At 34.2% G+C, this 24,328-nt stretch overlaps 1 protein-coding gene across 22 annotated transcripts in view; it reads right to left on the bottom strand.

Annotated features, from left to right (window-relative positions):
- LOC135207801 (piggyBac transposable element-derived protein 4-like) overlaps window positions 1–24,328 on the bottom strand; it is a 55,394-nt gene that overhangs the window by 10,458 nt on the left and 20,608 nt on the right. For 5 of the 22 annotated variants that reach the window (XM_064239645.1, XM_064239635.1, XM_064239650.1 and 2 more), the window contains exons 1-15: window positions 10,019–11,169; window positions 6,971–7,074; window positions 5,487–6,577; window positions 4,776–4,814; window positions 4,536–4,577; window positions 3,740–4,012; window positions 3,121–3,433; window positions 2,883–2,937; window positions 2,283–2,521; window positions 1,881–1,978; window positions 1,652–1,698; window positions 1,409–1,444; window positions 827–884; window positions 503–540; window positions 156–193 (exon numbers count right to left, since the gene is read on the bottom strand). In XM_064239645.1, coding sequence (XP_064095715.1) covers window positions 7,072–7,074; window positions 10,019–11,134 — 1,119 coding nt within the window. In that variant the 5' untranslated portion in view covers window positions 11,135–11,169 and the 3' untranslated portion in view covers window positions 156–193; window positions 503–540; window positions 827–884; ... (9 more) ...; window positions 5,487–6,577; window positions 6,971–7,071. Of the gene's footprint in view, window positions 1–155; window positions 194–502; window positions 541–826; window positions 885–1,408; window positions 1,445–1,651; window positions 1,699–1,880; window positions 1,979–2,282; window positions 2,522–2,882; window positions 2,938–3,120; window positions 3,434–3,739; window positions 4,013–4,535; window positions 4,578–4,775; window positions 4,815–5,486; window positions 6,578–6,970; window positions 7,075–10,018; window positions 11,170–13,453; window positions 13,801–16,175; window positions 17,204–24,328 lie in introns of those variants that run through there. The other 17 variants (XM_064239658.1, XM_064239654.1, XM_064239637.1 and 14 more) reach the window with 16 other exon arrangements.

The following is a 24,328-nucleotide window of genomic DNA, read 5'->3' as shown; positions in this document are numbered from 1 at the left end:
TTATTTTACTCGCTTAACTTTGACAGCTTCCCACCCCATCAACTAAAAATCCCATTGCCGAACCAAACACACACAACCCACAAAAAAAAAAAAAAAAAAAAAAAAAAAAAAAAAAAAAAACGAACCCAACACTATCTTGAACTTGACTGACTTACTTTTATCAGGAAATTCAGCTCCAAAATCCCTGACATTACTGAAAATAAAAAGCTTAAATTAAAATACAATAGTAGTCATTCATTACGACTACTAGTCCCTTAAATATCAGATAAATTTATCATCTAAAAGATCAGCTGAAACACGGAATAAATTTCATCACTAAAAACCTGAACTACATTGCACCGAGTACGTTACTAACCTTGACATATATATATATATAGTCATCTCTTGAGAAGCAATTAAGTTTCTAGTAATTTTAAAATCCATCTTATTACAGTACAAAATTATTGTTGACTGATAAGATATGAAAAGTATCAGTACAAAATGCCGAAATTGACAGACTTACTTTCATCAGGAAATTCAGCTCCAACATCTCCAACATTACTGAAAATAAAAAGCTTAAATTAAAATACAATAGTAGACATTCATTACGACTACTAGTCCCTTAAATGTCAGATAAATTTATCATCTAAAAGATCAGCTGAAACACGGAATAAATTTCATCACTAAAAACCTGAACTACATTGCACCAAGTACTTTACTAACATTGACATATAGTCATCTCTTGAGAAGCTATTAAGTTTCTAGTAATTTTAAAATCCATTTTATTACAGTACAAAATTATTGTTGACTGATAAGATATGAAATGTATCAGTACAAAATGCCTTACCTGTAGTGTACCACTGCCATTATACCAATCAAGTTGGAAGCACTGACTGAAGACATGACTGAAAAAAAGTATACCGAATTATAGTATAGTGCAACAGAATCATTAATTCTAACCTCTGTGCAAAAGAATCATAAGTTCTAACCTACGTAAAAGGTTTTGTGGAGACTCCCATATATTGACAGTATCATGGATACCTGTCACCTCAAACAGAGCCTCATTACTCTAGCAGACTTCAGGAAAGAGAACAATAATTAAAAATGTGCCCTTGCTGGAATCTGCTATACGCTTTGATATCTATTCAAAGTGGACTTGAATCACCAAAAATCCCACACCACTTTTTAACTGTTACAAAAACCTTTATACATACAACTTAAACCTAGCAAAACACCTGTACCCGGATAAAACTCAAAACACCAGCTACCCGGATAAAACTTAACCTAGCAAACAACCAGCAGCATTTCCTTGTAAAATGAACGGTTCATAATCTCCACCTAGCACAAAATATCAATGAAGACACCCGAAACATCGAACCAATAGTCATCAACTTTTGTTCACACAAACAAAAATAAAATTTCTTTTTACCTGTTCACAATGTTCACAGCAGATGACACAGACAATCTGCAATATGGAAACTACATTGAAAAACATTGTTAGGTATCTCCCTACAAAATCCTACTACACAACATCATCAGCATACACATTGACATCAGCGATCTCAGTAGCAGAACTGGTTGTTCTCATCATTGCATACACAAATATGAACATAGAAAAATAAATTGAAAGTTTACAACTAAAGTAAATACTCAAGTTTACAACTCAACTTACCCAGAAAATAATAAATGACCTCATCAGACTCATCTACCTCATGACATCTGCAACAGAAGCATAACACTTTTTATTACACAACATACTTTTTATGAAGTGTCAAATTACCTCAAGTAAGGAATCAGTTATAATTCTGTCAACAGTATATTCAGGTGAACTATGCAAAACATCATTGATGAGATACTGAGTTAACCAAGCTCATTCCAAGTCACACCACCTTCGACCCTACCTGCTTTCTGACTCCTGGGTTTGCATAAGTAGTTTTCAGATGGGAAGCTGCTTTTGTCAGATGATCTGATCTTGGTGGGAAGGCCCAGCTGCTCCCACCTGGTAAAATATGAGGGATATTTACAATCTGGCCTTCTGTAGCAAATAAAGTTAGCAATTTTCAGTATTTCAGTAGTAACAGCAATATATCCTTCAAAGTCCTTAGGACGGGGAAAGAAATTCTCATCATTTCAGCCATCAAGATACTCTCAATGTTCCATTCCAATCATGCCAGTGGCACCAGGGCTAACCACCATGAAACCAAACCAAAGCTTTATGCAACAAACCTAATTCTCCCAATTTCCCCAAATAGGAAGTCTGTAGCACACAGCTTTGAAAAATAAATAAATAAAGCATCCTTTACCTTCTTTTTCACCTCATTGAATAATTCTGCGTTGGAGTCCACATCTTATAGCGAGAAGTTATTGATTGTTGTCTCCCATGGGTTGTTTGCTTTGTTTGTTTTTAGTATGGTGTTTTTAATTGCATGGAACCAGTGGTTATTCAGCAACGGGACTTCTGAAGCACATCGAGAGAACTTCCATACCAGAAATACACTTCTCCAGCAGCTGTTCACAATGTTCATGGCAGATGACAGACAATCTGCAATGTGGACACTACATTAAAAAACATTGTTAGGGATCTCCCTACAAAATCCTGTTACACAACAACCTCAGCATAACACATTGACATCAGCGATCTCAGAAGCAGAACTGGGAATAATTTTCATCATTGCATACACAGAAATATGAACAAAAAAAAAAATTTAAATCCACAATGAGCTAAAACCCTCGTAATCATAATGGTTCATGAACGATATGCTAAGTTAACAACAATTAACTACATTTACAAGAAATGATTTTCATTACTCGGGGCAATGCTCCCTCATTTCTCATTGGTCTTGACAGATGGTACATCATTGAATTTCAATAAATAAATAAAAAGTTTCCTGAACATGACTAACCTCTTAATTGAAGAGTTCTAGTAGCAATCGGACTATTACCATACAATAGAAGCCACTGAAAAATTAAAAAATAAAAAAAAAAAAAAAAATAACCAGGCAATAAGCTACTACAGTGTATTTATGCCAAACTGTATTTCAATCAGTGAGAAGATGTCCTCATTCTAGATCGGACCCGAAAGATGGTACATCATGAAAGTTTACAACTACAGTAAATACTCAAGTTTACAACTCAACTTACCCAGAAAATAAAAAATGACCTTATCAGTCTCATCTACCTGATGATATCTGCAACAGAAGCATAACATACTTTTTATGAAGTGTCAAATTATAAACATTTTACCTCACAGAAGGAATCAGTTATAATTCTGTCAACAGTATATTCAGGTGAACTAAGCAAAACATCATTGATGAGATACTGAGTTAACCAAGCTCATTCCAAGTCACAACACCTTCGGCCCTACTTGCTTTCTGACTCCTGGGTTTGCATAAGTAGTTTTCGGATGGGAAGCTGCTTTTGTCAGATCTTGGTGGGAAGGCCCAGCTGCTCCCACCTAGTAAAATATGAGGGGTAATTACAATCTGGCCTTCTGTAGCAAATAGAAAGCTGGCAACTTTCAGTATTTCAGTAGTAACAGCAATATATCCTTCAAAGTCCTTAGGACGGGGAAAGAAATTCTCATCATTTCAGCCATCAAGATACTCTCAATGTTCCATTCCAAACAACAATGGCACCAGGGCTAACAACCATGAAACCAAACCAAAGCTTTATGCAACAAACCTAATTCTCCCAATTTCCCAAAATAGGAAGTATGTAGCGCACAGCATTGAAAAAAATAAAAAAATAAAGCATCCCTTACCTTCTTTTTCACGTCATTGAATAATTCTGCGCTGGAGTCTCATCTTATGGCGAGAAGTTACCCATTGTTATGTCCCATGGGTGTTTGTTTTGTTTGTTTGCTTTTTAGTAAGGTGTTTTTACTTAGCATGAAACCAGTGGTTATTCAGCAACGGGACCAACGACCTTATGAGACTTTTGAACCACATCGAGAGTGAACTTCCATCACCAGAAATACACCTCTCTAGCAGCTCAATAGAATGACCTGGAGTTGCCCTAAGGGTGTTGCACATTCCTGGAATAGAAAATTTTAACAGTTGATGCCTGGGGAGTAAATCTGAAAAATCTGGCAAAATAAGAATAAAAAAATAAAACTGTTTCCTATCCTGCAACAGCTATAACTATTTTTGCATCCAATTAATGCATGTTATGTAATAGTAAAGAGGTCTATATTTTATATTTTCAATACAAACTATAAAACTGTCGCATCCTAACAATTAGGAACGAGTATTTCAAAATTACCATCAGCTCAAGGTCTAAAAATCTACCTCACTCAACTGTCTCCATCATGGGTAATGCTGGCCATGTAAAAATACATACAGCGACCAATTAATGGATTTTCTCTGGCTCCTATTTTGACCACAATGGACTCAATATCCACCATGCCTTCGATTAGAAGCATACGCACCTTTAAACTCTTGCACCCCCTCGTTTGGCTTTACTGCAGTTTGACAACTACTGACGGGAACAAGGTGCCCAATTTTCAAGTCCTGACTCAGTACCATAAGAATCAACTTAGCAATGAATTCTAGACTCACCTGCATCTAACCTGGATCAAAAACAGCACTGTCACCCATAACCTGGCAAGAGAAAATGGAAACTTATTAGTCATTTATAATAAAAAATAAAATAAAATTCACCTAAACGAGCTTCATCAGTTGAAAAAATCTTCATTCTATTCAGAATTAAGTCCCTTTTATGAGTCATCATGGAAACACATGCAGATAAAAACTATCATGAACACCTTTCATGTAAACAAAATACATCATAAAATTTACCTTCATAAAAGCATAAGGTGGCAATGTCATCTGTTCAACCTGAAACACATGAAATTCATTAATATTGGTATGCATGAACTAGACAATAAAGCTAAATAAATCTCGAGTCTTACTATATAACAATTTGCTAGAAATTGCACCGGCAATCTATGGCTTGTTTGATTGTATGGCATTTTTACGTTGCATGAAACTATTCAGCAACGGGACCAACGGCTTTACGTGACTTCCGAACCACGTTGAGTGAACTATCACCTGAAATACACATTTCTAAGACCTCAATGAAAAGCCCAAAAATCGAACTTGCAGCCACAGAGGTTGAAGGTCAAGATCATACTACTGAATCTATGGCTTGTGGGTCACTGTAAAACGCATGAAACTTACTGACCAAGAAACAGTGTGCTTGAAAACCGTTAAATGAAATTGCTACTAAACACTCAAAAGTGGATGTACAAAATTTTTTTAGGTGCTATTATAAATACAATACAACACAAAGTAACTCAAATTGCAAAATTCCGACCCAGTTCAGTTGTCTACGAGTTACTCATGCCTGAGGTAGACCAGGAATAGAGATTAAAATAGAATATAGAATTCAGAACAGAGGGCCAAGGTCTTTTCCACGGCACAGGATACTGGTACGGCATCCGTATGCTGATCGTGATAGATATTGGCACGGCTGTGAACTGCAGAAAAACAGATTTCAAACATATTTACCTCATTTGGCCGGAGGATAAAACTGCGAAGTTGCATGTAAGAAGAGATGAAGACGACGAGTGCTGTCCACAATGTGCTGCTTGAAGTAAGAGGTGGCAAGGTACCCAACCATACTCATCTTCTTTTTACGAATTACACGTAACAGACTCCTGGTGCCCAGCCACTTCCTCCTTGTGGCATTTGTAAGGGCACCATTCACCGGATTCTTAAAATTGAGGCTTTGACTGACTTTAAGTTCTTCGTAATCTTCACTTAACACACAATTATATTCCTGCCAACAATCAGATATAACAGTGCTGCCTGGTTCAATTTTTTCCTTTATGATATGCAGCAGTGTGTCCCTATTGCATGCATCTACGGGAATCATGAAAAATTGTCGTGTGTCTCTACAAATTCCTCCAAATGCCCATTGGCCTTCTACAATATGGCGAACACTGCATTTCTTCCGGCCGAATTCTGCCTGATTAAGCTCAACTGTTTGATTGGCACCACCAATTTTATTATTATTATTATTCTTAAGGGCCCAGGACAGAATCACTTCCCTGCAGTAACTGGACCAGTCTGCAATAGTCACAGCAGGTAATTTTAGTTCAGTTTCAGCAGCCTTATAGGAAAACCAATCTTGCAACCACAAAACTACAAACTTCAAGTTAGTTTCCATGTCCAAATGAGAATTTGCAAACCATGTACCCTTAAATACAGACACAAAAAAGTTACACCTCTTTCTTTTCTTTTTAAAACTCGCATAACTCTTATTACACCTGAAAGCCATTTTATTCAAGTCTATACGACACTCTCCATCACAAGTTGGACAAGTACGATGTGAGAACAAAACGCCATGCCTTTGACACAAATCGATCAACAGGTCAATTTTCCCTGTGAAAGTTGCACAAAAGTCTCCATAGCACAAATAGCAATTGACGCACGTGTTAGGCAACTGCAAAATGTGATTTTCACTGCTGCTGCATGCTTCTTCCATGATGAAAAACTTGAATATTTGCCTGGCAAGGAGACTGTGTTACAACAGAAAAAGTACTTGACTACCCATTCATATATGGCCCATCACGTTGACAAACTGGGACAAAGGCAACCTGCAATAAAAAAAAAATAATAAACATTAAAAAATAGTGAATCCACACGGGTTCTTAATATGCAGCAATCTCAAGACCAGAGATAGTCTGGTGAACTAAGCACAAAGATTTTCAAAGTTCAGTTGGGGGGTGGGGGGAGGGAAGCAGCGCTACTTTTTTAACCCGAGAACACAAACCTTCCTTTAGAGGAACACAAGCACAAACCTGGGGTGTAGCAAACCCCAATCTTTGGATCAATAAAACTCAGTTTTCCTTTCATGCAATCTTATTTTTGAAATATGAAACACAAACTAGACTTATTCAGCTTTCTTTTGATATGTAAACTAAATTGAAAAAAAAAATTTTTCTTGTAATAAAATTAATAAAAATAAAACTTTGAATTTTCAATTTTACCCGAAAAAAAATATAAAAAAAAAAATTCTTTAGAGAAACGGGCTTCCTGCCATGGTGAAATGAATCCTTCTTCCATCCCCTCAGCATTCTGGCACCACATCTCACTGTAATATGGAGACAAAAAAGGGTCAAAATTTAGCACAGTAAAATTATGATATTTTGATCTTATCACTCGTTACTCCTCTGAAAACTTACTAAATACTTATTAATTGATGTTTAGAGGGTGTATTAAAGATGTGTGATGATATATCATGTTATATACCAAGCCTGTGTACGTATTTGATCTACCAGACTGTTTCTTGTTTATATATATTATATATATATATATATATATATTATATAATATTATATATATATATATAAATAGATAAGAATAGAGATATTAGATATTAGAGATAATAGAAGAAGAGAGATTATATAGATTATATAGATATAATAATAGATATATTAGATATATGATATAATAAATATATATATATAAATATATACCGTATATATATATATAAATATATATATATATAATATATATATATATAAATTATTATAGATAATATAAATAGATATATAAATAATATATATATTTATATATATATATATATATATATATTATATATACTATTATAATATATAAATATAATATATATATATATATATATTATATATAATATATATACATATATAGATAAATATAGAGAATATATATTAGATATAGATACGTATATATAGTATAGATATATAGCTATAGATATAGATATATTAGATATATATAGATATATATAATATATATAAGATCGTACATTATATATCGATAGTATATCATATCTATATATATATATATAGATTATATATAGATTATATATATTTAGATATAGTATATATATGATAGATAAATATTTTTTTTTTTTAAAAAAAAAAAAAATTTATATATATAGATATATATATATTGAAGAGATCTATATATAGATATAGATATATAGATAGATATATTATATTATAGATATACATATATATATAGATCTCTATATAGATAGATATATATTATATAGCTAGAATATAGAATTATATATATATAGATATAGATATCTATATATAATATATATAACATATATAGCTATATAATATATAGATATATATACGTCTATATACATATATATAGATATATATATGATATATATATAGTATAGATATATGATTAGATATATATATATGAGATAGATATATATATAAATATATATATATATATATATAGCTATATATATTATACATAATAATAAAAGATATTATATAGATATAGATATATATATATATATAGAGATATATATATATATAGATCTTATATATATATATAGATATATATATATATATAGAGATATATTATATATATAGATATATATATATATATCCGATATCTATATATATATAGATTATATATCGATATTATAGATATATTCATATATATATAGATTATATCTTATAGATATATATATATATGATATATATATTCTACTATAGTATATATCTATAGATATATAGATATATACTATCCTAGATATACATATCTAAGATATATATATAAAGAATATATATCCCCTCTAATATATATATCTATATAGATATAGATATATCTAGTATATAAACATAGCTAATATATATAGATATATAGCATATAGAAATGATAGATATAACGATATAAGATATAGACTATAAGATATAGATAAGGTATACTAGATATATATCTCTCGATATCGCTATATATATAAATAGATTCTAGATATACTAGACTTAAGCTATATATCAGTAGAGATATATAATGCCTATATATCATCTCTATATCCTCTTATATTCACTATCTCTATATATATATATAATAGATTTACATACATATATAGATATATATAGTATACATAATAGATATACATTATATATTGATTATGATACTATATATAATTATTAGATAATAGATATAATAATATTACAGATATATAACTATAATAATAGATATAAGATATATAATATAGAATATATACATATAGAGATATTATATATATAGTATATATATAGATATATATTATATATAGATATTAAATATAGAATATAATTACGATATAATATTATATAGATTATATATATAAGATAGATATATTAGATATATATATATAGCTATATTAGATATAGAGATTATTATAGAGATAAATCTATATATATATATATATATATAAGATCATATGCTAATATATATATAGAAATATATATAATATATAATAATAGATATAGAATCATTAAATATATAGCTAAATAATTAGATATATATTATAGCTATATGATTAGAGACGGTAATAGATATATAGATATAGATATAGATATATATATAAGGATAAATAGATATTATATAGATATATAGATATATATATAGATATATTAGATATATATAATATAAGATATAGCTAATAGATTAGCTATAGATCAGATAATAGATAGATATAATATATACATAGATAGAATATATATATAATATATATATAGGATAAGGATATATTAGTTATAGACATAATATATATATAGATTAATACAAGATATATAGAAGAATAGAGTATTAGATATTTAGATAATAGATATAAATATATTATATAGAGATAGATATATATATGATATAGATATAGATATATAGATATATATAGATATATATATAGATATAGTATAATATATATATATATAAGATAATATAATATATATATAATTAGATATATATATAGATATATATATATAGATATATATATAATATATTATATATATGTAATATATATATATATATATATATATATAATGTATGATATATAATATATCTATAGATAATATATATAGATATATTATATATATATATATATATATATATATATATATATATAGTATATCTATAATTATATATATATATATAGATATATATATATATATATATATATATATATATATATATATATATATATATATATATATCTCTATATATATATACATACAGTGGCCGCAAATGAAATACGGGTAATTACTTACCACAAGCTCAAGACAGCTTGTACATGTAGGGTACAAGTGGGATTTGCACACAGGTCGTTGACATTTCAGGCACCTGATGCGTGTCTTCCGGTCTTGAGAGCGGGGGCACTCAGCACAGCGTACCTGAGGGTAGTTACATTGGGCAAGTACATGGCCAGTTGGGTACTGTGTGTTGACTACTGATGAAGTATTGCAGACAGTAGTTATAAATGTTCTTAGGTTCCGTGGGAGAGTGGCACTCGACAACCTCTTCTCAGCCCATGGCCGTATGAATGATCTTGCAAGACATAGCATGAAGCGACGGCGTTCTGGAAACTTGGTAACTCCTGTCGTCTCTAGGTGTGCTGTGTACAGTACCTTTGCATTGGTAATAGCAGCATTCACTATCCAGTAAAAGATACAAAGTGGCCATCTTTTAGTTTTCCTGTTGCAAGAGTACAGGGCACACATTCCATCAAATGCATCAACTCCTCCTTTGGTGCGGTTATAAAATTCTATAATCTCAGGTTTTCCATCTCTTTGCAGGACTGGCTGGCTATGCATAGATGAGAGCAAGAGGACTAACTTCTTAGCCGTCTTTCCTACTGGAGGCACATATGAAACCAGGGTCATCTCTTTTGTGAAGAGAAAGGCACTTGATCCAGGTTCACGATTATCTTTGGTCTTTATCTTCTCTGGTAGTTCTCGCTTGTTTGCCTTCACCGTTCCAACCAAGGTCATTCCACAGTTTTGCAGAAGATCAGCGACAAGTCCTACGGAGGTGAACCAATTATCTGTGGTCACATTTCTGTTTGTCATGTGGTATGGCTTTGTGAGCTCCTTAGTATAATAATGGCCCAGTCCTACTCCAGCTGAGGGCCGTATATTATCCTTTCCGAGGTACGGGATACTTCCTAGCAGGTATTTACTCTTGCAATCATTTATGTTAACCAACTTTATGCCATACTTGGCTGGCTTACTTGGGATATACATCCTGAATGAACATTTTCCACGAAATCCTACCAACTGTTCATCAACACACAGATTCTCACTGGGTGTATAGTGCCTTTCACACTTCTCCATAAATTTATCAAATAATTCCCGGATAGGTGCAAATCTGTCAGTTTCTCTTCTCATCTCTCTTGTCTGTGGGTCATCAAAGCGTAAACAGCCAAGTAATAAAACTAACAAAAAAAACGAGCCTGCGACATAGCAGCACGGTAAAGTGCCGCACCGATGTCAACAGACCACATGTCACAGGTTGACATATGGCTATCCTTTTGGCATCCCGAAAATATTAGCACCCCAATGAATGCTCTTAGCTCCTCCCGTTCCACATTTTTGTGTGTTGATGTTTTCTTCTTGTACTTACTGGCTACAATCTCCATCTTCTTGTTTGTCCACTGACAGACTATATCCAGAAATGAATCGTCAAGGAATAAGTTAAAGCACTCCTCTGGGGAATGACAAGCTTGTGCTTCAGCATTTGGTCCGGGTCTACCGGCGACAATGTTTCTGGCTGCACGATTGGTACTTGAATGCGGACGGGTACACCATCTGAACCCATGCTTTGCACCCAAAGTAGCAGTATCAAACGATACTATAGGTGGAACTGGAACATCAACTTCAGCTTGTCTCCTACGTCTCCCACGACCACTGGCTGCAGGGGTGGAAGGGGCAGCAGAAGAAGAGTTGGCTGCAATACACACATCAATACTAGGTCCAGCTATAGGGGAAGAAGGAGAAGGTATATCAACTAAGGTGGAAGAGGTACTATCAACTGGATAGATTCCAGGGTTTGGTCCAACAATACGGGTTTTTTTCTTTGGGGTCAATGTGCTACGTGTTTTTCTGGTAGTTTCCTTCTTTTTTTTCAGTCTTTTTTCAGCATCCTCTGACCCTTCAACGTTGTCACTGGACTCACTATCACTACATGACGGGACATAATCCTCATCATAATCACTGTCATACATCAACTCTAGTTCTATCTGATCCTGATCCTCCACCTCCTCATCACTAGCGGTCATTTCATCATCATGTATGTTGGTTCCAAGTCCTTCATTATCAACTGCCTCCTGATCCTCCACCTCCTCATCACTAGCAGTCATTTCATCATCATGTATGTTGGTTCCAACTCCTTCATTATCAACTGCCTCCTCATCTTCATCTAACTCATCATCTGTTAATGTTTTTTTCTTTGACATTTTCACAGTTTTTGGGACACTTTTATTTTAGACTTCCACTTATTTTATTGTCTGTTTTATTGTAAACAGAACCTGAAACACATTTATTTATGCCTGGAAAGAAATGTAAATTATTATTATTATTATTATTATTAGTAGTAGTAGCAGCAGCAGTAGCAGCAGAAAATTTAACACTTACTAAGGGAATTGGGATAAGCAATATAGTACAAAACTATATAACTGGGGTGGGATGGACCCCAGTATGACATAAAGGGGTGTGGGTGTTTATTAAACCCCATGTACACCCCTTAATTAAAACACACATGTGGGGTGTGGGTCACCCCATGACATATAGTACTGGAACACTAATGTGGGGTGTGCTGCACCGAAAACAAGAATAACAACAAGACCACCACCAGACACACACGTGCACCCCCTCCTAGGGGGACCTTGAGACTAACCCAGCAAGGAATGCTGATCTACTCGTGGCTACCAGCGCAGAGTTGCCAATGTTAATTTTTTTCGTGGGGTGATATGCACCCCGCGTCAAGTGTTCCAGGGATGCTGGTTTCCTAGACTTTCTTCTACCTTAGTGAAGGTACTGTTGTCGGAGTTTACTTCACGACTGGCTTCTTACCCTCGAGTGTGCTCGGTTACCGCAACGTAGCCAACACCTTGACACAAAACAGTCTGCTCTTACTAGTCTCTACTTCCATTCTTCCTATTCTGTTCATCATTCACTTTCTCACACCTGAGCAAAGTTAGTTTTTTGGTTTTACACATACATAATGGCTTGTCACCTTTATCACCTTGCCTAGGGCCTAAAATACTACGCCGACGACTGGTAATGAAACACCCTTGTTAGTCCAATAGTGTTGTACTGACCCAGTGCACACACTCTCTCCCCTTCCACAAGTACACAATTTTTTTTGCCCTTTGTTAACATGAATACTCCCTCGATAACAATCTAGGCCAGGCTAACTAGCAGACTATCACAGCTTTTACTAACTACAGTAAAACATGAACATGATGCACACCAGGTATAATACACTTTACATATCAGATTTGAAATGTTAAAGCAAATATATAAGCAAACATGAATTCAAACTACTGACATGGAACTTGAAGGAAATCAATGGAAAACTGTAAGCCATCCTAAATGACTTACCAAATTCAAGCATGTTGCATACTATAAACTACTTAAATCTCATTTCTGAAAAGTGAGACAGGATTTATCGCTAGTTACATCAACTTCACTCAATCCCGGTCCTACCTAATAGGAGTTTTGCTCAGACTTGAATAGACGTTCTTTAACTTTGTCTCTGGGATGAAGACGTCAGTACTAGTGACTTCACATCCACGGTGTATCTTCAGTTGCAATCACTTGAGCTCCTTCCAAGGTTTACATTTTCAATACTTTGTAGGCTGGTGATTTTAATCCCTTGGAACTTCATTTGAATGATCTCTATCATAAATCGTGTAGTTGAAACGTGTAATGCATTTGTTCATGTTTCTTTGACTACTTTAGTCCATGAGCCAGACCAAAAAAAGGTACCACCTGTACTGAGTAAACTTAACCCCCATGTCTGTAGTTTATGAAAAACCTTGTTAACATTGCCAACTGCATAGCTTTTGGTCAGTGTAGCCCATTGATTCCAAATAATCACAAGAATTTTTAAGGTCTCATTGAAAACAATCTTTTGACTGTACAGATTATTTTTTAATGCAGATTTCTGAAATTTTATCAGATTGTACACATATATGCAAACCACTAGTGCAAATATTATTGTCCTAGGTTTATTACAAGGTCAGATTTTGATATCTGAAAATAACTTAAAATGAAGAATTTTTTTGTATAAACTTAATTACGTTCAACTTTATGACCATACAATAAAACAAATCAGAATTCTAATGACCTAGGATACTGCACACGTGTCCAAGGAACGCATTGATATATAATATTTTGTTTTGGGATACATGAGTATTTGTATAATCAAGCTAATTTACAAATACAATGAAATATTAAGTCGTATAATCCTATCCTACGCGACTATTTTCTATTCATACGCAGCTCAAACTTTTTTATCAAAAAGCAAATAATCTTCTCCCCTAAAAGTTTATGCAAGCAATATTCTCATGGCATTAGTTACAAAATCAAAAAAATTACTTTAACTAAAAACCATCTCGTATTTAAACAGAACATAAAATTTTAATTTCTATCCCTATAACCGTATAATATTGCAATAAAAATTATGGTGGTCTGAAATTATTTAACAGAAAAATTAGTTCATATGATAAACACTCACCATATTAACCCGATTATCACCAAAACTACAATTATTATAAGGATTATATAAACCATTATTAATCATCATATTCGTCATCACAAGTCCTGCAATTCTGTACTAGGTTCCCTAACTTTCCCTTGATTATTGCAAGTTTGAAGTTTGCACATATCTGTACATTTCAAGCCATTGATAAGGCAAGTACAATCTGATGACTTGCAGGAACGTGCACACCTGCATGCTAGTAGCTTAGTACTGCCTCTGGTGCAGGAGGTCCTTGTAGCCATTTGATGGCTAAGGTACCATTATCTATTTCCCAGCCTGACTCTGTTGGATTTGGTAGAACAGGATAACGCTGCAAACACTGTCTCCAAATTGCAGATTGGAAGTTAGCCCCTTGTACATGAATGAAAAGGGAGTCCTGGCATGGTGGTAAACTGCTTGACTCTATTTCTCCCCGCTTAGCACAGAAGAGTAGATGGCGAAGTGAGTTCACTGACGTTTTTGTAGCACTATTGTACATGCTGCAGGTGATTATCTGCAGTTTTTCAAATAGGTCCGATGAAACAGTTGCATTGCGGCCGAGTTCACAATATGTAGCTTGATATGTCTTGTTTGATTTCATTTGGTTAAATGCATTGATTTTTCCTCTTCCTGTGAAGGCGCTGACAGTGTCGCAACCAGTGAATGCATGCATGCCAATTAAAGCCTCACATACTGCTGTTCCAAGTGCCTCACTAAGTTTTTTAATGTTAATAAACTGAGTTCGGGTTTTTTTCCCACATTTCATATACAGTGTACAAGGGATCAAGCTGATACCTAATGCTATAACAAAGACATCTGAATCCTCTGCATTGATAACCAAATTCTTGATCTCAGACTCAGCTGCATGTAAGGCATGCAGGAGAATGCGCGTCTCTGCTTCCTCCTGGAGACACTCCAAATTAGTTTCAACTTCTGATAATTCTTTAGTTAGTTTGTAGCATTTTTCTTCGCATGTCACAGAGTACGGTATCATTTAAGCTTTCTCTCAGAGGAGCTTTTTGCCACTCATTTACCAAGAATTTGATGAGGTTTTTCTTGCTTGATGCACAACAAAGAATTTTTCTCCATTGTTGAATTGTGTGGCCTGGAGCTATATTGCTTAGCTGTATGCCCATTCCCCTTCTCCTTGCCTTTCAAGATCCTTGATGGACTTATCACGATACACATCGAATACTATATCAATGCGTTGGCTTCCGCTGCCTTCGTGGATAACCTGAGAAAGGACAGAAACAGCCAATTCTGCAAAGGTCTTATCTGTAGGTTTCATTTTCTGAATTAATCCCATTCCATCAATTATGGTTGCTCTATCTACAGGAATAACCTCTGTTGGTGTGATCATCTTCATAAGTTCTTTTGCCAAGACACTTTTGTTAGTTTTTCTAATTGATCCATCCCCATATGCTAAGGACCATGGCAAGGGTCCCAAAGGATGTGACAATACCTCTTTCATGTCTAACTCCCTCTTTTCTGCTACAAGAATCATATAAGCAAATAATTTTCTGTCAGCATTAAGAACAATATCCTTTGATGATCCAACTTTATGAATTGTCTTGTATGCATCAGAAAATGTCTTCAGCTTGAGCTTTATCATTCTTCCATGGAACTGTTGCTTAGAAAGATCCCCTTCAATACGCTCACGCTTGAATGTTTCATATGCTGCTTCTCCTACTTTTTCTGCTTTAAGGAGATCTTTTGCAACATCTGGTGGTGCAACTTTTTGAGTTTTTCTTGAAGCCCATATGCATGTTTAACAAGTTCATTTTTAGACATACTGTCAGGGTATAACAGCAGTCTACCATTAGTATTAGACACAATGTGTAAACTCTCACCAAATTCAGCTTCAAGTTTACGACGAATATGCTTCCTTGTACTTTTTCTCACACTATCTATGCCTAAGGATGTCAATGATGATTCTATTCGTGATACAAGATATGTCATTTCTACAATTTGTGGCTTTGGAATTATATCATTTCGAATATATGTATACAGCTCCTCATGTGCCAGCCTTTCTGCATTACAATATGCATCTTCTTCAACACAGTGTGCCTCTTCCATATCAGTACCTTTGCTTTCACCATTTTCTACAATTTTATTACTTTTAGCCACCTTCCAGGTATAAGCTTTATAACATGTTGAATGATAATGTCCTTCTGAAGCAATTAAGTCTGTACTAAGAATTGCAAGCATTTTTTCATCCATTTTTACTAAAGCAGCCCTCCTGAGTGTCTCATCTGCGCAAAACTCCTGGCATCGGACCAGGTTTTCTCTAGTTCCTGATTCACTCTTGTACTTTGTTCTCCTTCCACAAATGATGCATTCTTCACTGCTATAAACACTTAAACTACTTGGTTTGCCACGAATGGATCGCCGAGAATCATTTGAGGATAATTCTATTTCATTATCACTTTGTTGAGATTGTATAGAATTTAAACTTCTTTTCATTGTGAAGTAACTATGGCACTTTCTATGATAAAGAACTGGAGGTATTTCATCATCTTTCACACCTTCAGCCAACTCTAAAATACCAACATGTTGCCTGATTTTGGCTGCATTGAGAAGAGTCTGCCATGAGCTGATGTTCTTTGGAGATACAGCTATTGCGAATTCTTTTCTTTGGGATGGGACAGCCTTCATCTTCAACAGTTTGGGCCATGTTGGACTAGAAGAGCTTGTTTTCTACTTTTTTTATTTAACTGCAAATGAAGAACTGTGTGTGAACAAAGAATTAATCCACGTCGGATAGGGTTGCTCGACTCGTACCGATTTAGTGTAAATTGTAAATTAGCTTGATTATACACAGAAGCATGCATTCTACATCAGGTTATTGTATATCATTATGTTCCCTAGACATGTGGGCAGTATCCAAAATCATTAAAACTCTTACTTGTTCAATTGCATGGTCATACCGTTAAACCTAATTACGTAGATACCAAAAAAATATTCATTTTTGCTTTTTGCTGGTATCAAAATCCGACCTTGTAATAAACTTAGGATAATAATATTTGCACCAGTGGTTTGCCTATGATTTGTGTACAATCTGATAAAATTTCAGAAATCTGAATTAAAAAATAATCTGTACACAGTCAAAAGTGTGTTTTCAATGAGACCTTCTGTGATTATTTGGAATTAAGGGGCTACATTAGCCAAAAGCTATGCAGTTGACAATGTTAACATGGGTTTCCATGTACTATAGACATAGGGGTATCCAGAAATGGGAGTTAAGTTTACTCAGGTTGGGTGGTACCTTTTTCTGAAATTTGAGTCTGGCTCAAGGACTACTTCTATATATTCAGTATCTAATACTAAAGCATGGAGAAAGGCAGGATAAAAAAAAGCAATGCTAATAGTTTTCATAATTACATAAATAGCAATTAGTGCGCCTGTTAGTTAAAGCTGCTCTAAGAATTGGTTCAGTTGAATGTTTCTTATCCCTAAAACAGAGGATTTGAACCATGAAGGTCAACACAACCTCAATTCTGATTTAGTTCACAGAATATGTGCCTACCATTTCAACTCTACTTGTCTTTTGCTCTAAACCCGTAAATTTGAATTTCAAGGTGGCTGCCAATCTTGGATTTAACAGATAAATTGGAATTGGATAAGGAGAACTTTCTGCAATCAACAACTACGCGTTGTTTGTTTGTTTGTCCTTTTATGGTGTTCTGCTCATAAGCTGGTATACAGATTAGCTTGGTATATTGTAGGGAGGTTTATTCACTTTCTTTTAACTGTATTTGCTTTTCATTAGGAGTGGGTTGCTGGCACTCCTGTAATATATTCTGATTAATCTATTCCATCAATCGTACAAATGTCACATCAGAATAAGTCCCCCAGCCCACTAAATACAAAAAAATGTGCTATTTAAAAAAAAAAACTTTACTTATTTTTATATTTTCGTTCGTAACCCAAAACTATGAAAGTCAGGCGAATGAATTATTTTTTGAGAAAGCCAATAAAATTCTCTAAATATCAACATGTAAATCAATGGAAAACTAATCCAGCCGGTAAAAAAATTGATAGAAGAGGGTAAGAAACAAGAGCACAGTACAGGGATTTGAGCACGCGCAGTACAGAAACTACTTTGCTGGCGTATTGATACCAGAGATACACGGTCCAAGGTATGACCTACCCTATGGAAATCGCTACCCGTACCACACTCGCTAAAACTTTCGGTAAATTTTACGTACCGCTACGTCAGTTGGATAGATAGGGGATAGAGTTTTTACGTACTATTACGTCAGTTGGACATGAAAGGGTTAATTGATATGGTTTTCCATCTTTCCATTTAACGCTGTAGTCTATCAACGTCTGCATGACTTTCTTCAACTTCTCGAGTCTCACCCCAAGAAAGTTCTCCTTCACAAATTAAGCATTTTTTCTAATGGAGACATTTTTCCAAAATATAGCAAATTCACTGATAGGCTATGGGTCTGTTTTCATAGTCCTAAACCAAAGAACTACAGTTAGCTTAGAAACTTGAAGCATTATTTAATACTGCAAGCAAGAAAACCACATGCTATTCAGGTGCAAAGAGTAGGAAAAAATTGGATTCAAATCTACTCCTGGCACCTAAATGGTGAAAAAAAATAAATAAATAAATAACTTGAATAAAGATTTTATAGGAATCTTCATGACTATTTTATGTGTCAGTAACCTTTCAGCTAAATTGAGTCCTAAGCGAGATATTTGCAACAAACTTTCGCCACCATTTTTCCAAGATGGCTGCCAAATCCAGGGAGGTAGATGGGTGAAAATTAATACATTATTACAAAGGTAATGAAACTTGTTCTAGCTTTCCATGAATTTTTTCCTTATTTGGCCCTTTTCCCTCCTCTAATGCTTGGCCTAATAACCTTTAAAGCTACTTTAACCTGTCTAGAACTTCCTGTATTCGGGAGGAATATTGTACTCCATTTACTTTTGCCCATTCTGTAAAGTACATGAACTTTTGCCCATTATGCTAAGTGTAAGAACGATTACCCATTCTGTTAACCATTATGCTAAGTGTAAGAACTTTTGCCCATTCTGTTAAGTGTAAGAATTTCCTCTCCATTAATCTATATCTTTTCAGTGACTTTCCTTAGGAAGGAAGGTTTTGTCCTATTCCTTTGTATTGTTTGTATGGAGATTTTGTTTTTGTGTATGGTGTTTTTACATTGCATGGAACCAAGGGTTATTCAGCAACGGGACCAATGGCTTTACGTGACTTCCGAACCACGTCAAGAGTGAACTTCTATCACCAGAAACACACCTCTCTCGCACCTCAATGGAATGCCCAGTCAAACTTGCGGCGAGGTGGCAGGCCAAGACTACCGATCATGCCACTGAGGTGCTACGTATGTTGCTTTTACGTTGCATGGAACCAGTGGTTATTCAGCAACAGGATCAACGGATTTACGTGACTTCCAAACCACGTCGAGTGAACTTCTATCAACAGAATTACACAACTCTAACCCCCTCAGTAGAATGCCCAAGAATCAAACAAGCGGCCGCAGAGGTGGCACGCTAGCACCAACCACCGCGGCGCTCGTGATCCCTGGTCCTTCTGGCTTATGGAGACTGGCTACAACTTCTACCTCTATCTTGTGACTGAGAACTATATCTAGGATTAGGCCTATTCCTACAATCTCGAGCACTATGTCCAGTCTTTTGATGATATGGGCAATAAGCTGGTCCATGACAATCAATTGCATAATGACCCCTCTTCTGGCAGTTATAACATGTGACTGTCCTAGGTCTTCCTTGAAAAGAATTACCTAGAATCTTATTCTGATTCTTACCTGGTAAGCTTACAGACATTGCTAAGTAGATCAACTTCACTAAATTTTCAAGTGTCATTCCTGGCTTACTTCCTAATGTTCCTGTCCATGGAGTGGTTGAAACAACATCGCACCAATCATTGACAAGGTGATAAAACTGGGGACAGCTTCTGGGAACTTTCCAACATTGATATATCTTTGCAAGGCCAAGAACAGGATCTGTTTCGCCTAGCATGGAATATATTTTCCTCAGATATTGCTTCAATTCTTCCCAATTCTTAATACTTCTGTAGGCATCACAAAAAACATAACGCTCTAGGTCACCTGTCGACAGATCAAGGTAACACTTGGCTCTATTTAATTTCTCAATGTCATTTCCGCCCATGAAATCTAAAACTGTCCCCACTTGTTCAATCCAAATTTCCAAGTTGCAGGCATCGTCTTCGCCTTTCCTTCCACAAAATCTAATTATGTGGTCATCCTGGAGTATTCTATGAACAACTGTGGCTGATTTGTCAGGGGAAGCTGAGGATGTAGACATCTTTAAATTCTTTGTTTGGCTTCTCGTAAGAAAAAAAGTTATACTAAAACCGTGAACACTTTCTTTGCGAATGACTAATCAATGGTCATTAACCTTAAATCCAATAAACTAATACAACCCATTAAATGTAACTCCTAACCACAAAATCTTTAAATTTCAAACTCCTCTAAATCAATGTTATTTAAAATACAAGTTAGTAAAATGCCATGGAATAATGTTTAGTAAAATGGTTAGCAATGATTAGTAAAGAATGAGAAATATTTGCCAAAAATGAAGTTCCTCAATGTACTTTAATCATATCAAGTAAAAGAAAGGAAGAGGTAGGGGTGTGTGTGTGTGTGTGTGTGTGTGTGTGTGTGTGTGTGTGTGTGTGTGTGTGTGTGTGTGTGTGTGTGTGTGTGTGTGTGTGTGTGTGTGTGTGCGCGCGCGCTAGGATATCCTATTTTGCAGTTTCAAATTGAAGTGCCGTCAACTTTCCTCTCACGCGCTGTTTATATGAATGAAACCCAAACAGATTGCTCTTCTGACAACGTATATCTGGAACCACAAAAATTCATACAAAGCTGCAATGCATCACTATCCTACAGCAATTATGTATACTTTATAATCTAATTAATTAATGTTGTGTTTTATAATCTAATTATCAGACATTGTATTTCATAATTTTTTAACATCTATTATCAAAACAAATTTTCTTCTGAATAATTCTGTGATAATAATTGAGCAAGTACCTAGCTTTTGGAAGTTACAGGAAACCACAAAATTATTCACTCTACAATACATTCCAAAGTCCTGTCCCTATATTTTTATTGATAAGAGACATCACATCAATGGCATACTTCCTAAACCTACAAATATATATATTATATTATATATATTATATATATATATATATATATATATATATAATATATATATATATCTATATATCTATATATCTATATATCTATATATCTATATATCATATATATATCTATATATCTATATATCTATATATTCTATATCTATATCTATATATCTATATATCTATATATCCTATATATCTAATATCTATATCATCTATATAATATCTATACCACAGGCTGCCCGCGGTTAACGGCGCAATTACTCAACGGCGAATCGGTTTTACGGCGGTCGTCAAAATCATTCATTAAAAAAATAAGGCATCTTAAAGGTATCTTTACGGCACAAATTTCAGTTAACAGCGCCGCTAGCGCCGTTGTCTAACGAGTTCATACATTTGTAGAAATGCCGTTCAGACCATAAAGGTTATGCAAATTATATTAACAAATTTTATGGAGTTATTACGTAGGTATTAGGGTAAAATATATGCCTCCGACGCTGTTCTATGCCGAAAATATAGTTACATAAGTGCAAATGTAGCTATGGATGTGTCGATTTATAAATGTTCATGCTTTTGTTTAAAATGTGTATGAAAATGTATTACGTGAAAGGCATTTTTATTTCTGTACAGAAATATGATACAAAGGCAGCTTTTGAAACTGCCCTTCACGCTATCAAATACGATGTTTTTTCATGTTCTTTCTTGTAAGCCGCCGCCTGCCGCTCTTCCGAGAATATAGATTTAAAAAAAGTGCAAATTAGCGATCGATGTGTCGATTTATCAAATGTTTATGCTTTTATGTTTAAAATGTGTATGAAAATGTATTACGAATAGGGTATTTTTATTTCTGTGCAGAAATGTGATAAAAAGGCAGCTTTTGAAACTCCCCTTCAAGTTATCGACTACGATGTTTTTTTCAAGTTCGTTCTTGTATGCCGCCGTCTGCCGCTCTTCCGAAAATATAGTTAAAAAGTGCAAATTTAGCGATCGATGTGTCGATTTTTCAAATGTTTATGCTTTTATGTTTAAAATGTGTATGAAAATATATTACATAAAGGTATTTTCATTTTTGTACAGAAATAAGATACAAATTAAGGCAGCCTTTGTAACTACGCTCCACGTTGTCAGGGGATGGTTTTTCATGTTCGTTCTTGTCCGCCAGTTCCAAAAAATGCATTGTGTTATTTTATTAATTATGCATCTCTTCCACAAATCCTTTAAAAAGTTATACATTGTTTCGCTGTATCCAAGAATATTGTATGTATTCTCATATTATTGTATTTTAAAATACTACGGCAAACTTAAGCCCGTATTCCGCGAAGCAGCCAATGTTGTGGTTTGAAATCATCAGATGAATACGAGTTTGTTTCACCATAACGCAATTCTGAGCGAATGCTCTTGCTTCTAGTTAGCATAAACGAATATCTATATACTTGACTTTTATGAGAAAGTTATTTTTCCTTATACAGCGTGTTTTTAGGTGGAAATATTTATTGAATGTCTCGTTGTGAATGTGAACTACTATTTTTTTCGTTAACAGATTATGTTGGCGGCATGTTTATTGCGTAAAAAATTATGTGATTCCGTTCGCAATAATCCTTTATCATATCGTAATACGAACTTTACGTTATTTATCTTATAACGGCGTGAAACCAACAGTAAAATGTGTTCTTTCAAGCACAGTAGTTTTGATTAAAATGATTTTATCCCAATTTTATCTACAGTTGTGTGTGATGGCAGACGTTTACTGCAGTTTTATCCTTGTTGCCAATGTACGATACTAGTCATTAGCAGCTCGAACAGTTTTCTCAGCTTCAGTTATAACTAGGTTTAAATTTAACGGTATATTTCCCGATTGATCTTTAATCTACGTATATTGATCTCTGATCTATAGCGAATAAAGTTATTATATTAAGATATCTCAGTTCTATTCTATACACAACGCCATTTATAACAAATACGGTAATATTGCACTGTAGTACGATGATCGAAATACAAGCCAAACAGATGTTATCCAGTTCGGTTGTACTTAGAAAAAAAAAAAATTTTCTTGTTCGTTTGTTCATGGCTGTACACGTTCACGTAACTAGTATAATGTTAACACCATACTTTCATCATTCTCTTTTGCTGTTATTGAACTTATGTAACTAGAAGATGGAAAAAGTTAGGCCATTGTAATTTTATCTCATAAAATCGGACTATCGTATGACTAATGATCGTAACCTGAACACTACGGCTACCTGTACTGTATAAACTTTATTATATCTATATACTCTAGACACCCACATGTACTGTACAGTAAATTCTATAGTACTATACTGCATAAATATAATTTTACTTATTGCGCCGTTGTGGGATTACGGCGCCTTTGACTGGTCTAGAGTTTCGAAAGGTGTGCGGCGGCCGTAGGCTTTTAAAATCGCTCGGCGTCGAAATCGCTTGGCATCGGTGGCCAGGAACGGAACCCTGCCGCTAACCGAGGGGCGCCTGTTCCTGTGTATATAGATATATATTTAATATATATATATATATATATATATAGATATATGTATGTATATGTGTATATATATATATATATATATATATAATATATGTATGTATGTATCATATGTGTGTATATGATATATATATATATATTTATATATCTATATATATTATAATATAGATATATATA

This window comes from Macrobrachium nipponense, chromosome 34 (genome assembly GCF_015104395.2).
Source record: "Macrobrachium nipponense isolate FS-2020 chromosome 34, ASM1510439v2, whole genome shotgun sequence".
In the NCBI taxonomy this organism is placed as follows: domain Eukaryota; kingdom Metazoa; phylum Arthropoda; class Malacostraca; order Decapoda; family Palaemonidae; genus Macrobrachium; species Macrobrachium nipponense.
The sequence above is the reverse complement of the archived record's forward strand: the minus strand, read 5'-3'. Positions and strand labels throughout refer to the sequence as shown.